Genomic DNA, 15,215 nt, shown 5'->3' with positions numbered 1-15,215 from the left:
GAGGCCACCGGCTCCCATGCTGTTCTTTGTCATGTGCTCATATATATGCGCATGCATTTGAGCACATTTTAGATGTGCCGTATAGTGGAGAGAACATTGGCACGTGGAGCCCAGATTCAAATCCTTTCTCTGACAATACCGATTATAAGAGCACGGGCAGACTATTTAATCTCTTTAGCCTCAGTTTCTTCATCCATCAAATGGGTATGATATTCTGTAGAAAACCCTCTCCCCTGGGAATTTTAATGGGATCTGGGCCAACCATCAAGCTACTGCAGGGCTTGATTCTTTCAGTATGTGTTTAACAAACATCTGTTAAATTACAGTTGCTCAGTATGTTTGTTGATTGAAACAACGTGTCAGAACTATTAATAAGATGCATTGGGTAATTGGGTGTTGGTGTTCAACTGCGTGTAGCTTGTAGCTCCACTGCTTCTAAGCCAGAGGACTTTGGACAAGCTGTTTTACCTCCATGAGCCTCAATTTCCTTCTCTCCACGGGAGTGTCGTGGGGATTACATTATGGGGTACTCATAAAGAGTTGGGTGTGGGAAGAACACGCGAGCTAGTAGCTATCACGTTGTTGTTGTAAGAGTCTGTAAGATGATGGATTGAGAGCATGTACCCCAGTCCCTGGCCCATGCAGGCCCCCTGTCCACCTTACGGTGGCTTGGCCCATCAGGAGCAGAATTAGCCTAAGAGGGGACTGCATCAGCAGTCATTTAGCATAAAATTTGAATTAACACACTATTAAGATGTAAGAGCCATATTCTCCATCTTTCAAAATTAAAACAGCTGCTAAGAAGTCAGACTTAAGGGAGACCTAATGTCAGGAGCCATATCACTTTGCCTCTTTCACAGAGGAACAGAGACTAGATTTTCTTTGAGCCACAGCAAAGCATTTTGTGGGTGTGATAATGCTCTGATTCGGGAACATGCTGTGTCCTCTTGAAACAAGGCGTCTTTGCCGGAAGTTGGTCTGGACCTGTCCCTGCCCCCTTTCCTTGGTGGTCTAGTTGCTGGTCTCAGAGGTGCTGCCTCAGCCAGGGAGAGGAGACTAGGCTTGCAGGCCTCAGGGGTCACTCCAGAAGGAAGAAGGCCTGCCTGTGGTCAAGGCCAGTGCTCTGGGCAGATGGGAGGGAACATGGCCACATAGATGCCAAGTAAATATTTCTGTTTGGTTTTTTTTCTCATTACTTAATCTTCTCATAACACTATGTAGTATGTGGTGATGGCCCCATTATATAGACAAAGAAACTGAGGTTCAGCTAGATTTAATAACCTGCCCTGGGTCCTATGAGTAAGAATTAAAGAAGATAAAACCCAAAGCCCAGTCCATCTGACTTAACGCTCCTTCTACACACTCCTGCTGCTCCCCCAAACCCAGCTGATACTGCAAGGGTCTCTCAGAAGGTACCCAGATAATGTTGCTATTTGGATCTTCACTGGAGAGGCAAAAGGCCAGGTTGAAGAAATAACATGTGCCCTGGAGGTGTCTACCTTTGCAGATAGATTTTTCTGACATGAAATACATTCTAGAGTGAAACCTTTTTATCAAAATAATTATCCTTACATTGTTTTTCATAATAATAATGAATACCCAGTGTTTATAGCAAACATTATCCTAAGTACTTATAGATATTTTAATTCATTTAATCACCATAACAATCCAGTGCAGTCCATGCTCTTTACTGTTCGTATACCTACTATTGAAGGATGAGATTTCTAGGGCGAAGTGCACTCATCCTAAATGCACGGCAGGATTAGTCACCCATGTGACCACCACCAGATCGAGAAACGAAATATTACCAGTCCCCGCAAGCGCCTCTTGTATCCTCTTGTAGTTATTCGCCCTCTGGCCCAAAGGTAACCATTATCCTAGGGGTCAGTACTATTTTAATCTCATCCAACAGATGAGGAAACTGAGGCACAGGGAGGTTAAAGGGTTTGCACAAAGCAGCACAGTTGTAAGTGGCAGAGTTGGGAATTCAGACTTGTGCAGTCTGGTTCCACAGAATGTGCTCATGTCCCTGAGACATAGCTAGGTGGTGGTTTCAGTTTTAATAGCACAAAATCATCATAGTGGAGTCTTCATAGCTTCTACGTTTAGTCTGAAAATCAGTTTAAATTCTTACAGTCTTGGAACTATAATCCATTTTAGTGGCATCACTTTCAAATTGCAAGGATAGAAACTCACTTTCTATAGGCTTCCTCCCCCCCCATTTATTGCTCACTTACTGCAATCAGGTACTGTATTAAATTCTGTCCACGCGTTCTGTCACGTAATGCTCACAACACAGCTGTGCAGTAGGTAGTATTATCCCCATTTTATAGATAAGAAAACTGAGGCTCAGAAGTAAAGAGCTTGCTGGAGGTTACACAGTCACAGAGGCAAGGCTTGAATCTGGCTGTCTCATCCCAGAGCTCACAGTTTTAACTACCATGTTAACTCCTATCTTATTTTCCTTGTCAACTGTGAATTAATTCTACACTAATTAATCATGATGATTTCACATGATTATTAAAATATCATTGCCATCATTATTCTTATTCCCATTGCACATCCTTGAGCAAACTCCATTTTGCTTACTTTGGGCTTCCGTTGTCCATTTGGGCTTACACTGACATCTGCTTCCAGGCCTGCCTCCCAGCAGAGTAGATCCAGCCACAATCTTCCATTCATTGTCTAGTTCATAAGCGTTTGCTCCGTGTCAGGCGCCGTGCTGGGCACTGGAGAGGCAGAGACAAACATGCCCCAGCCCTGCCCTGATGATCGTCTTACTGGAAGGACAAGAGAAAAGATGCGCTGCATGCCGCTCGTTTACTCCGTGCGTGCTGCCCCACTGACCCCCATCCTAGATAGGGAGCCCGACGCTCAGCTGAGGAAGCCACGTGGAACTAGGCCCCTGCTCCGCAAGGTCTAGGACCAGCTCTCCTCTGCCTCTAAGCTCCCAGCTTCCTCAGCCAGGGGAGCATCACGTGCTTCTTTTTTTTTTTTTTTTTAAGATTTTATTTATTTATTCGACAGAGATAGAGACAGCCAGCAAGAGAGGGAACACAAGCAGGGGGAGTGGGAGAGGAAGAAGCAGGCTCATAGCGGAGGAGCCTGATGTGGGGCTCGATCCCATAACGCCAGGATCACGCCCTGAGCCGAAGGCAGACACTTAACCGCTGTGCCACCCAGGCGCCCCGCATCACATGCTTCTGACTGCTCTTTGAATCCCCTAGATTACACTGCCAGTGCAAACCCTTGCTCTTCATCTTATGGGCTGGTTCTGAGTCCTACTAGCTGCCCAGTCCCCTCCCTGGACAGGCAGGATCACTTCCATCTGTTGGGGGGGTGTGTAATTGGTGTGGTTTGAACTAGTGTCACTATTTTATATGGTAGGGAAGGAAATCCATTGTTTTCATATGACCAGTTTTAGAAAGTAAGGCTCAATAAAGTCTTGGTTACAGGGGAAACACCAAAGGTAGAGTGATTCTCAAACAGACTCCACTTTTGTGTGGGGAAGTGTATCAGCATCTCTCATCGGATTTTTATGTTTATCCTAAGAGGGCATGAGCAGAAAAGCAAAGTTAAAAAAAAATCCTGGGCTAAATAAAAGAAAGGAAAGAAGCAGGGAGCCAAACTCAGTTACAAGTCGAATGTACCAGGAACAAATTACCTTGTCATGTGGCATTCATTCACCATTCATGTGTGGTTAATTTTTTACCATCTATTGTGATTCCATGTTCTGGACGTAGTACTAATGTGTTTATCAACTTCTTTGGGATACAATTTATGTACAAACCATCCGTTTAAAGCATACAATTTAATGAATCATGATAGTTTCATACATTCATGAAACCACCGCCACCACAATGTATAGAATATTCCCACCACCCTCAAAAGATTGTTCTTTTTTAATTTAACAAAATCTCACTTATCTTGAGCTTCTCATGTGCCGGGCACCACTGTACTACTTTAAAAATGTTAACCCATTTAATCCTCATCACAAGCCTGTGAAGGAGGCACGTTGTCATCCCCACTATATAAAGGACAACACTGGGCCACAGAGAGGTTGAGTGAAATGCCCAAGTTTGACAGCTGGCGAGTGTTAGAACTCACAGACTGGCTTCCAGATCCTGTGCTCTTCACCTCTCAGCTCTACTGTCATTCATTCATTCATTCATTCATTCATTCAGAAATTGCCTACTGTGGGCCAAGTGTTGGGGTAGGAGCTGACAGTACAGAGATAGGTCTTATTACCCCCAAGAAGCCCACAGACTAGGGGAGGAATCAAATACCTCTATAAATAACTCTAGGTTGGCGTGTTATCTGGTTGTGGGAATGACCTCAGGGGAACACAGGGAAAGGCAGGCTTACTGCTACCTGAGGCCCTCTGAAGTGAGATTGGCCAGGCTTGGCCGAGTTCTCAGGAACTATCGAAGGAAAGGGGACAGACGGACAGGAGAGCCACTGTTGGTTGAATGCCTGGTAGGGTGTCCTGGGAATCAGGCTGACTCCTTTACATACACTTATCTAACCCTCACAGCAACTCTGTGTCTTGATCCCCATTTCATAGATGAAAACCTGGAGGATTTAGGGGGTTGAGTGAATTGCCTTAAGGCAGTCCTCAAGGTAGAGGTGTGATCCTTACGTGAAGCCTGTGTTTGAGCCCATAACCTCTCAGCTGCCCTGACCACCTCCTGTACGATGATGTTTCCTTCCCTGTCCTGAAAGGCTGGGGTCAGGCTAAGTCTGTCTGTGACAAAGCATAAAGAGAAAGACATTTTTGATTAACAATATTTATGGGAAGATGCCATTTTTGTGTGTTTCTCTGTGCAAGAAATGCCATTTGGAAAGTCGGTGTGCATGTCAGTATTTTTTTTTTCATTCTGAGAAAAAGCCTATAGAGTCTGGTGGGGGGAGGGTTTGCAGCTGGCAGGAGCTTTGGCATATGTTGTAACTAAAAAGAGAGGGAATGTGTTGGTGGGACAAGCTACCGGAGAGCTGTCTCGGTGCGCTGCGGTACTAGTAAGTGTTTTAATTGGGTAGGGTTTTTGGAGGACTATTTTGACATCTGCTCGTGTCTTTGCTGATTTTTCTTCACTTAGAGTAGGAAACACAAGCTGTGGATAAAATGACTTTAAAATAATTGGAAGTAAAGATATCTCCCTCAAAGTCGAATTTGAGAGGGACACTTTTTAAGAAGTGGAAAGTAAATTCCACTTCTAGGAATCCATCCTAAAGCACAAGGCTTTATGCCTACAAATTTCACGACAATATCATATAAAAAATTTCTGAAAAACTGGAAATAACAGCGAACAGGAGAGGCTTGGTTGAGTTTGTTTCCATGAAGTGGAACATTTTTGGCAATTAGTAATGATCTTTACAAAGTTTTAAATGAAACGGAGCATTTGTGTAATTGTAATAAATGAAAAAATCAGAAAGAAATATTAAGAATTATTTTAACTGTATTTTTTAAAGTAGGGATTGGGTTGAAGGGTTATGGAAAGAGGCATCAAAACATTATCTCCAAACAGAGGAACGAGGGTAACTTCTTTGACTTTTTTGTCCATCCCTTTTTTATTTTTAACAGGCATATGTGATTTTTATGGTACAAAATGCAAATGTTATTTTGTGTCCGAGAAAGCTGGCCCCCGAGAGTGTTCCTATACCTTCATGCCCTACAGGTACTTGTTCTGAGGTCTGAGCAACTGGATTTGGGATGTCTTCAGAGATAGTTAGGCTTTTGAGTCGGAGTGGGTTCAAAAGTCAGCTCTGCCACGCACTAGTGGTGTGATTTGGGGCAGTTTATTTGACATCTCCAAGCCTCATTTTCCCATCCCTACCATGGAGATGGTCCTGTCTCCCTCATAACATGGTTGGGATTAAATGAGCTGGCACCCAGGCATGGTCTGGCTTCCTCCTCCACCAGCACTTCCCACTGCCACCCCCAGTTTTTGAAGGTTTTTGTGGGGTTGGGTTTTTGTTTGGTGTGGGGGGGAGCGGTTGGCCTTTCTTCATTGCTCTTGTTTCCTTGAGCCTTTCAGGGATAAGGCACCATCCGGCCGAGCTGGCCTCAGATTCTCTCCTTGGGAACACTGAGCTTCAGGAAGGCCTTGAGTCTCCGCCAGCTCCTTTGGAAGAGGCCTTGCTGCCGGGAGGGCAGCATTGTCCTGTAAGAGGAAACTGTGCCGACCCAGCTCCTGCCTGGAGCCTGGTGCTTGGGCATTTTGGTTACTAAGGGGACCCTGGCCTGCTAAGTCAGAAAAAGGGGCCAGGTTTTTTCCTCTTCTTCAGCCTGCTGCCATTGTTGAAAAAGTAAACACTTCACACAGCTTAACCGGCAAGCCCTCCAGCCAGGAGTGGGAAGAAATCAAAAGCCTGTTCCAACCCAGGCCATGAAGAGCCCACAAGGGCTGGTCTGTGCTGCTGGGGCCTTGCTGGGAACACAGAAACAACACCCGATTCTGGTCCAGAATCAACATCCCTCTTGCTGGGCCTTTCAGCCTCTGAGGCTTCTCTCCAGTGGCCAAGCCCCCTGCCCCCTTCTGTTTGGGGGCTATTTAGAAGGTCAGATGAAGCAGAATAGGCAACTCTGGGGTGCAGTGGCCGTCCAGGCCTGGAGTCCCCTGCTGAGTTACAGAGTTCCTTGTGGCCCCTTCTCCAATTCCGTTTCTGGTGTCTCAGCTTTTGCGGTGACAGCCCATTAGCTACTGAGAAGGGGCCAGCAGGTTTTCGTCCTTAGGCCGTTGGCACTACAGCTTTCAGACTTGCCAGGGCTGGTGTGTGAATTTCAAGAGTAATAATCATAGGGGGTGCCTGGGTGGCACAGCAGTTGAGCGTCTGCCTTCGGCTCAGGGCGTGATCCCGGCGTTGTGGGATCGAGCCCCACATCAGGCTCCTCCGCTATGAGCCTGCTTCTTCCTCTCCCACTCCCCCTGCTTGTGTACCCTCTCTCGCTGGCTGTCTCTCTCTCTGTCGAATAAATAAATAAAATCTTTAAAAAAAAAAAGTAATAATCATAGCTGCTGTTTATCAATCCTGTGTGCCTAACACTGTGTGGATATTGCCTCTCATCCTCACAGCAGCCCAGGGGGAAGGAGGTGTGGACAGTGGTCACAGTTATCTTACCAATTTTATAGACAAAGTAGCCAAATAGTAGCCACATAACCTGGGGCAAGGCCCTTCATCTCTCTGAGCCTCTTTCTTTGTCTCCCGCTAAGTTGTCACATCTGAAAGGATCTGTGTGAGCTCTGACAGGTGATAGGAGTGAAAAGGATAGTTGTGGAGGCTGTTTGTGTAACTTCCTGCCAGCACACTGCTAGGTGTTTAACCTACTGGACTGAAAAATGAGGCCGCCACGGGGCCCTGGACAGCTTACCGCGAGTCTTAATGTTCATCTGAAAAGTAGGGATAGCTTTTTACCCTGTAAGCAAAGCAGTCAACTAATGTGAGTGTTGATGTTTGGAGGGCAGAATAAACTTGTAAGGAGGCAATCTCGTCCCTTCTCTGTGGTTCTCAGCCCATAGTGAGCACTTACGAAATGTTGGTGAGTAGATTGAGAGGTTTGTGGGCTAGCCCCTGGTGGCTTGGAAAACTCAATAGCAAAAGGAGTTTGAGGCTTCTAGGTATGTTCAGTGGGGGGGACCCAGGATGCTGCCACCTGAGACCATTTTCAACCGTTGGAGTCTTCTAACCAGCTCAACTCCTCCCTCCTGCTGGGAGGAATCTTAAAACGTTTACTAAAGTACCAGATTCTGTCCTAGAGACTGCTGTTTGAGAGAACAAGCATCAACTAGTATTACTAAGCGCTTACCAGGTGCCAATCATTTTGTTGGGTGCTGGTCATCATGCGGTGGTGAGCCAAATGGATGAGCCCCTGAAGGGGCCTGCACCCCAGTAGAGGAAGGCAGGCAGGCAGAGGGGTGCTGGGGCTCCGTGACAAGGGCTCTGTGGAGGTCTCACCGAGGGTGTCTGATGACAAGGAGGCTGACAGTGTAGTGCCATGGGAACATGGCTGTGGACACGGCCAGTGCTGTTCCCTCTGCCCCTTACCTCACCTCTCTGAGCCTCTTTTTCTCCAGGTACATTAAATGAGGGTAATAACATGCACTTTGCAGAGTTTGGTAAGAGTTAAATGAGATAAAGTATAAAACACCAGTAGGCTTCTGGTTTATATTCTATTATTATATATTCTATATTATAATTGTCCATTTCTAAGATGTTAGCAGACTCTGGCTTTAGCAGCCATCGGGATGGTCCAGCCCCAACACTAGGCTATGCAGTTCTCTTGGATGAATTAGGAAAAGGCATCTCCTTCCTCCCACCGCCACCACCTCTGACCCAGGCATGTGGCTTAACAGATTTGAGCCCCAGCTGGCTGGCTGGGTGTCCTTGGGCAGTGCACATCTGCACGATCATATGCAGTGCCTCAGAGGGCAGCTAATAAGTTGATCCCTTATATATGTCTTTTGCCCTGGAATAATATGTTGTCCTTCACCCCATAAGTATTCCAGTTTTGACCACAAATTGTAAGGTCTTTCTAATTAACCGAGGCCAGGTGGGATAAAGACAACAGTTCTGAGGTTCTAGACTCTAAGGGGATGAGCTTTGATATTTGAGAGGAGAAAAGGGTTGAATAAGATTGGGAGTGGTGGGTGAGCAGGAGAAAAATGGAGGGGGATTCCAGTAATGGGTAAATAACATGATTAAAAATTAAAAACTCAGGCTACACATAATCTCATACTTCTACAGTCTTTGGAGAGTTGCTCCCAGATGGTGGACTTTTCCTTTCTCTATATTTACCTATCCCTTCTTCCCCATACAGACATGCGCACCCAGTTAAGCACGCCCCCCTTACCCTCTCCATTACTGTGCTAGTGGAATAATGATGTATGGCCAGAGTCTCTGAGCCTTGACTCACTAACTGGGTTTCTATGGGAAATGGGACCCAACCAAAAGTGTGACCTTTCTACTTAATATTTAAGGGAAATGTTCACATGTTAACACTTGGCCATACACCATATTCCATACCCAAGAATGACAAGGTCCAAAAGAGAGATGGGCAAGTAGCTTTTGGAAAATGAAAGGGGATGGATTGAATATGAGTGTCGTAAGGGCCTAGCTGTACATCAGAGTACCTGGGGGCCAGAGCTTTAGACTGCAGCTTCTACTGTTTAAAAAAAGAAAAGAAAATATAAGAAAAAAAAATAATGTTGGAGTGTAAAGATCTCTCTTCCTAGCTATGTGACCTGAGCGTGTTAACTTACAGCTTCATCTCTGTGAAACCCTTCCACTCCTGGGACTTGGGGATGACTGTAAAGCTCATAGAGTTTTTGTGACAGTTAAAAGGCCTCAGAAATGTGAACCACCTAGCACTGGGCCTGCCACAAAATGAGCCTTTGTCAAAGCCTTTGTCACTGTTCTTCCTCATGCCCCTTCCCCAGACAGGGCCAGTGGAAGTCTCTGTGTCCTCGTGGTGCTTCAATGATTTTTTTTCTCTTGGAATTTTTTTATTTGCAGAAAGTCAGAAACATGGCCCTAGATGATGTCGTGATCCTCAATGTGGACACCAACACCCTGGAAACTCCTTTTGATGACCTCCAGAGCCTCCCGAATGATGTGGTGGGTAATGAACTCTTGAGGTCCGACTCCTGCGAGTTGGGGGAGGGGATGTGGATGTGACTTTAGAGAAAGGAAAGAAGGGGAGACCACTGTGGTTGTCCTGTGGCCTAAGAACTGCGGTTTGTATTTCTGCTGTCTCTGCCACCTTTGTCTCAGTGGAGAAAGTTGGAGGATAGTTCATTTCTTTAGTCTTGCTTTGCTCTCATAACTTGCATCTGGAGGGCTGTGAAGTGATCCGTGGGTCTAGTCAGCTCCTCTTTCTGTGGGAGTCTGGGGGTCTTGCCATCCCTCTCCAGCACATTGCCATGTCCAGAGAATCAGACAGCTTCCCCTGGACAACCCCACTGAAGGGGGTCCAGAGGGCTTTCCCTGTGAGCGATATGGGGCACTTCAAGTCTGTATTTCTCTCCTGGACCATCATCAAGCAGCCGTTTTCCCATGTAGAAGGTATCTGCTGACAGTGCTCTGAATGTGGCTCCATGTCCCATAAATCTTTGTTACCTTTGGTCTAGACAGATAGCGAGCTCACTTTAGCAAAAACAACTGGCTGTCACATTTGCCACGCTAACACCAGACCACACACCAGTCTCACTGTTGCTACTCGGGCTGCCTCATGGGCAGCTGTTGGAAGTAGTAGACCCAGTCTCCCCCTTGTCCATATGAATGAAGAGGATTGGGGCTCCCTGGGAAATATGGTTTTGATGTTTCTGGTTTGACCTCTGTGGCTCTGTCTGCTAGAAGATCTATAAAGTTATTCTGGCTTCCAGACTGAAAGGAGTAGATGTTCCTGGCCACGTGTGCTGATGTGGAATTGGGTTTGTGTTGCTGGGTTTATGTCATGACAGGTGGAACTCCATTATTGCCAGGAGTCCCAACGGCACTTTGGGGTTAGCTTTCTGGAAGAGATTGCTGTTTGTTGATGAATGGCTTGCAACATGGTTTCCAATTCCTCCACTCTTAACTCAGTGTAACTTTTGGGGGAGTCATTTGTGCTATATAAAGATGTTCCATTTGTAGCCTAATTAAACAATGGCTGCCATTAACTGACTTCCTCTGAGCTGAGCACTGTGCTAAGAGCTCATTATTGGCCTCTCATTTCCCTTTCACACTGCTCTGAGGAAGGTATTTGCCTTATTCCCACTTTACTCACAGAGCTAGAAAGAGGAGGAGCCAGGAGGCCAACCCAACTCCATCGCTCCTGAGAGCCACTGGGCCCCCACTGCCTCTCTAGGGGCCTGCTGCATTCAGGATCGCATTCAGTTAGCATCAGAGCCCAATGGAGGAGGTGTTCTCTCTCCTTTTCACAGGGGAAAAGAGCTTCAGAGAGCACATGCCTTGCCTGAGGTCATCCGGCTGGCTGGGGCAGAGCTGAGATTCAGCAACACCAAAGCCCACGCTGCCTCCTCTCCTTGTACACTGCCACCCTTCTGCAGCAGAGAGATGGCAAAAGCAGGAAAAAATGAAAGCATCAGACACTGTGAAGTTTGCTATTCATGTCAGGATAGGGTATGTGCTTGGGATCTTAGGGTCTCCTGACCATAGTTGGAGTTCTGTTGGTCCAGAGAATATGTGGTTTCCACCCTGATCCCTTTCAGTGGAAGAGCTTTTCTTTTTTTTTTTTTTTTGAAAATATTTTTTTAAATTTTTTAATTTTTTAATTTTATTTATTTATTTATTTATTTATTTATTTATTTATTTATTTATATTATGTTAGTCACCATACAGTACATCCCTAGTTTTGGGTGCCAGAGGTATGGACCTTGCAGCTCCTGAGTGAATATGGTAAGTGAGCCCAGGAATGACCAGGAGCCCAGGGACAGCCCAGAATCAGTGACTGGTGGTTAAGAAACCATGCAGTAGATGGACTGGTCCCATCTGCAGTGCTCTGACCCAGTGCTGGGCATTAAGCAGCAAAGATAAAACAGATCTAGTCCTTTCTTTCAAAGAGGAAAGTAGGGAAAAACAAATATGTAAATTACATCTGTATCACGATATAGCATAATAGGGGCCACAAGGGAAATAGGAAATCAGGCACAGAAGGGCCCTGGGGATGACAAAATTTGGGAGACAGGTAATAGAGGCTTCCTAAAGGTGGCACATTTCACCTGCTTTGTTTGTTTGTTTGTTTGTTTAGAGAGAGAGAGCATTCATCTAAGCACGTGTGTGCTAGAGCATACGCAAGTGGGGGGGGGGGAAAGAATCTTAAGCTGGCTGCATGCCCGGCATGGAGCCTGATGTGGGGCTCAATCTCACGACCCTGAGATCCTGACCTGAGCCCAGATCAAGTGTGAAACACTGAACTGACTGAGCCACCCAAGTGTCCCCCTCAAGATGCTTTTTAAATGATCAGTGAAGTGATCTCAGGGACCAAAGGAATGTGAGCAAGTTATTTTTTGTCTCTGAGCTTAGTCTCCCATCTTGGAAAGAGGAGTGTGAACCCTGTAGTTAGGATTGCTGTAACAAATAAACGAGATGGTTATGTTCCTCAGATGTTTAGGACAGTGCTCACACATTGTCAGTGTTCAATAAAAGGGACCTGCATTTGTTTTTCATAAAATTGTTGTTAGTAGTTACAGCCAGAGTTAGAGGACAGTTAGTTCCATAACAGTCCGCAGCCTACATGAAAAGGGCCTCTTCATTTGCAGGTTGGTTTTTGGCAGGGTGGGGAATGATCTACAATGTTCCAGCACAGGGCTCTAGACCCATTAAAGACTCTAAAGATAAGGTAATGCGGAGGGCATGTGGTCTGTAAGGTATTTGTGCTTCAGGGCAGTGCGCAGGTGTGATCCTATAAGGGTTTGTGAGCTATCAAATCCTGGAGAGGAGAAATCTCATCCTGTGCATCTGTGTGTCCCCTGCATTGAGCACAGGGCCGGGTACTTTTAGGGTATGCATCTGACACATTCTGCTTCTTAAACTATTTGTCAGATCCTCTTCTCTGGCTCTCCCTACAGCACCTAATCCAAGTCCCAATCTTAATTTCTCTCCTGCGCTATCATCGGCAGCCTCCGAACTTGGTCTTCAGACTGCAGCCCTTCCTCCTCTTGCACCAGAGCGACCTTTCCAAAAATAAATCTAACTATATTTCCCCCTTAAACCTCTCCATCAATGAACATAATTAAAAAACTTAAAAAAAAAAAAAACTTTTAAAGACAAAATATCCTCCCCGAACTTCCCAGTGCCTATAGCTTAGAGGCAAATTCCTTGTGTTGGCTTTGAAATCAGACAGATTGTATGTTTAAATCCTGGCTTCTTCGCTTATTAGCCATGTGATTTCAGTCAAAATTCCTTAAGCTCTCTGAGCCTTAGTTTCCTCATAGGTTGTTGTGGGAATTGAATGTAATGTATATAATATGTGTAAAACATATATCCTACGAGTACGATAGATGGTAGTTAGTGGTAATGATTTATGGATGTAAATGATGATGAACATGGCATTCAGGGTCCTCCTTCAGGTTCTGACCCTCCTGTTTTTTTCCATAGCTTTAGCTCACTCCCCTCCCTGCTCCAAACCCTTTATTATTGGTATTTGGAACTGATACTAGTTCTCCAAGTTATTTTATAACTTCAAACTTTGCATACAGAAGTTTCTTTTTCCCAAATGTCCTATGCCACCTGTCAATCTCTTACTCATTCTTCAAGACTTACTCTAAATGTGAGGCTATAGAAACCTTCCCCAGGCACCTGGCTGGCTCAGTCAGTAGAGCATGTGACTCTTAATCTCAGCGTCGTGAGTTCAAGCCCCATGTTGGGTGTGAAGCCTACTTTAAAAATAAATAAAGATAGATAGATAGGTAGAAAAAAAAACCTTCCCTGACCTCTCCAAGTAATTTGTACCTTTCTCTGTGTCGTCAGAGCTCCTTGTATTGATTGTGTAATTATACTTGTCACCCAGCAATATAATTTATTATACATTTCTGGCTTTCCCTTTTAATTGTCAGGTCTGTGAGGGCAGGGATTAAGTTTTATTCATCTTTGTTTCGCAGAGATGTAGCAGACACTGAATAGATAGATGGAAGGGTGGAAGGGACATATGGATTAGGTTATTTTGGTAGATGAAATCTTGCAAAACATGGCACCCATGCTGGAAATTTTATTAAAAGAGGCCTTTGTTCTGCTTCTAGCCATGATGGAATAATTGGAACTGGCTTTATCCTCCCACCATTAACAACTAGAACTCTGGACAAATATAAAAACAACAGTTTTCACATGTTAGACAACAGGCAGTTCAGGACTTTGATTCCTGAGAGAAAGGAAGCAAGTGAGGGGAGGCCTACCATCTCCCCTGGCTTTTTGCCTTGAGGCATTTCTGAACCATGGTGCCAGGAGGGGGGTCCCCAGCAAAGCACAACAGTCTTGCTGAGTTAATAGGTCAGAGATCTGAGGGAGAGGTGGTTTACATTTGTGGGTCAGAGTACCAGCCTGGAAGCCACTCATCAAAAGAGCTCCAGAATTCGGAATCAGGTCCTCTGGACTAATGTGCTGAAGACTGGCCTGCCCATGTGTAGGGTGGAGCTCACACAGACTAGGAGACATTGAAATTCTGACTAGCCAGAGTAAAGACATCTTCTTGATCACTCAGGGCAATTGTTAGAGACTGCAGGAGGCCATGCCTTTATACTCTAAATTAGCTCTAGAGTAAAGATTATTTTAGCCTTGCCCTAACAAAGCTTAAAAGCAAGCTTTGAGGAGCTCAAGAGAGGGCTTCAGGGATGCTGGCAATATGCTGGGGTTTTGTTGTTGTTGTTGTTTTTTAATCTGAGTACCAGTTACTGGTATTAGGCAATAATTCATAAAGCTGAACACCAATGTTATGTGTACTTTATGTTTTTAAACTTCAATAAAAGTTTTAAGCAAAACTATTTCTTTAAAAAGAAAAGGCCTGATATGCAAGAAATTTAACTTTCTGTCAAAATAAACTTCAACCCTCTTTAAAAGAAGACAAATAGAGGTGCCTGGCTGACTCACTCAGTGGAGCATGTGACTCTTAATCTCGGGGTTGTGAGTTTGAGCCCCACATTGGGTGTAGAGATCACTTAAAAAAATTAAAAATCTTAAAAAAAAAAAATCCACACCCAACAGTGTAACATTCGCAGTATCTGCCATCCTATTGTAAAAGTATGAGAAACGTTGAGAATTAGAAAAATGTAACCCATAACCAAGAGAAAAACTAGTTAATACAAACAAGCTTGGAAATGACAGATATGGTGGAATTAGCAGACAAAGATCTTAAGATACAAAGATTATAAATATGCTCATGAATTTAGAGGAAGACCCAAACTAAATGAGAAGAAAAATAGGAAATACAAAAAGACTGAAAAGGAACCTGTAAAGGTGGAAAATATCATACCTGAAATGAATATTTCACTGAGGTTTAAGAGGATATTAGACACCACCACATAAAAGATCAGTGAACTTGAAAACATAGCAATGAAAATCAGCCAGTATGAACAGAAAGGGAAAAGACAGGAAAAGGTTAATGGAACCTCAAGGACCCATAGCACAATCTCAAGAGGACTAAAACACTTATCATCCTAGAAGGAAAAGAAAGTAGGGAAAGACAGAAAAAAATGTTTTAAAGATTATAGCTTTTTTTTTTTTTT

At 44.6% G+C, this 15,215-nt stretch overlaps 1 protein-coding gene across 5 annotated transcripts in view; it reads left to right on the top strand.

Annotated features, from left to right (window-relative positions):
- Positions 1-15,215, top strand: part of DENND1A (DENN domain containing 1A) — a 489,670-nt gene that overhangs the window by 301,309 nt on the left and 173,146 nt on the right. For all 5 annotated transcript variants that reach the window (XM_040631857.1, XM_040631858.1, XM_040631855.1 and 2 more), the window contains one exon: positions 9,511-9,612. In XM_040631857.1, coding sequence (XP_040487791.1) covers positions 9,511-9,612 — 102 coding nt within the window. The remainder of the gene's footprint in view (positions 1-9,510; positions 9,613-15,215) is intronic.

The sequence above is a fragment of the Ursus maritimus genome, unplaced genomic scaffold (genome assembly GCF_017311325.1).
Source record: "Ursus maritimus isolate PB19 unplaced genomic scaffold, ASM1731132v1 scaffold_17, whole genome shotgun sequence".
Classification (NCBI taxonomy): Eukaryota; Metazoa; Chordata; class Mammalia; order Carnivora; family Ursidae; genus Ursus; species Ursus maritimus.
The sequence above is the reverse complement of the archived record's forward strand: the minus strand, read 5'-3'. Positions and strand labels throughout refer to the sequence as shown.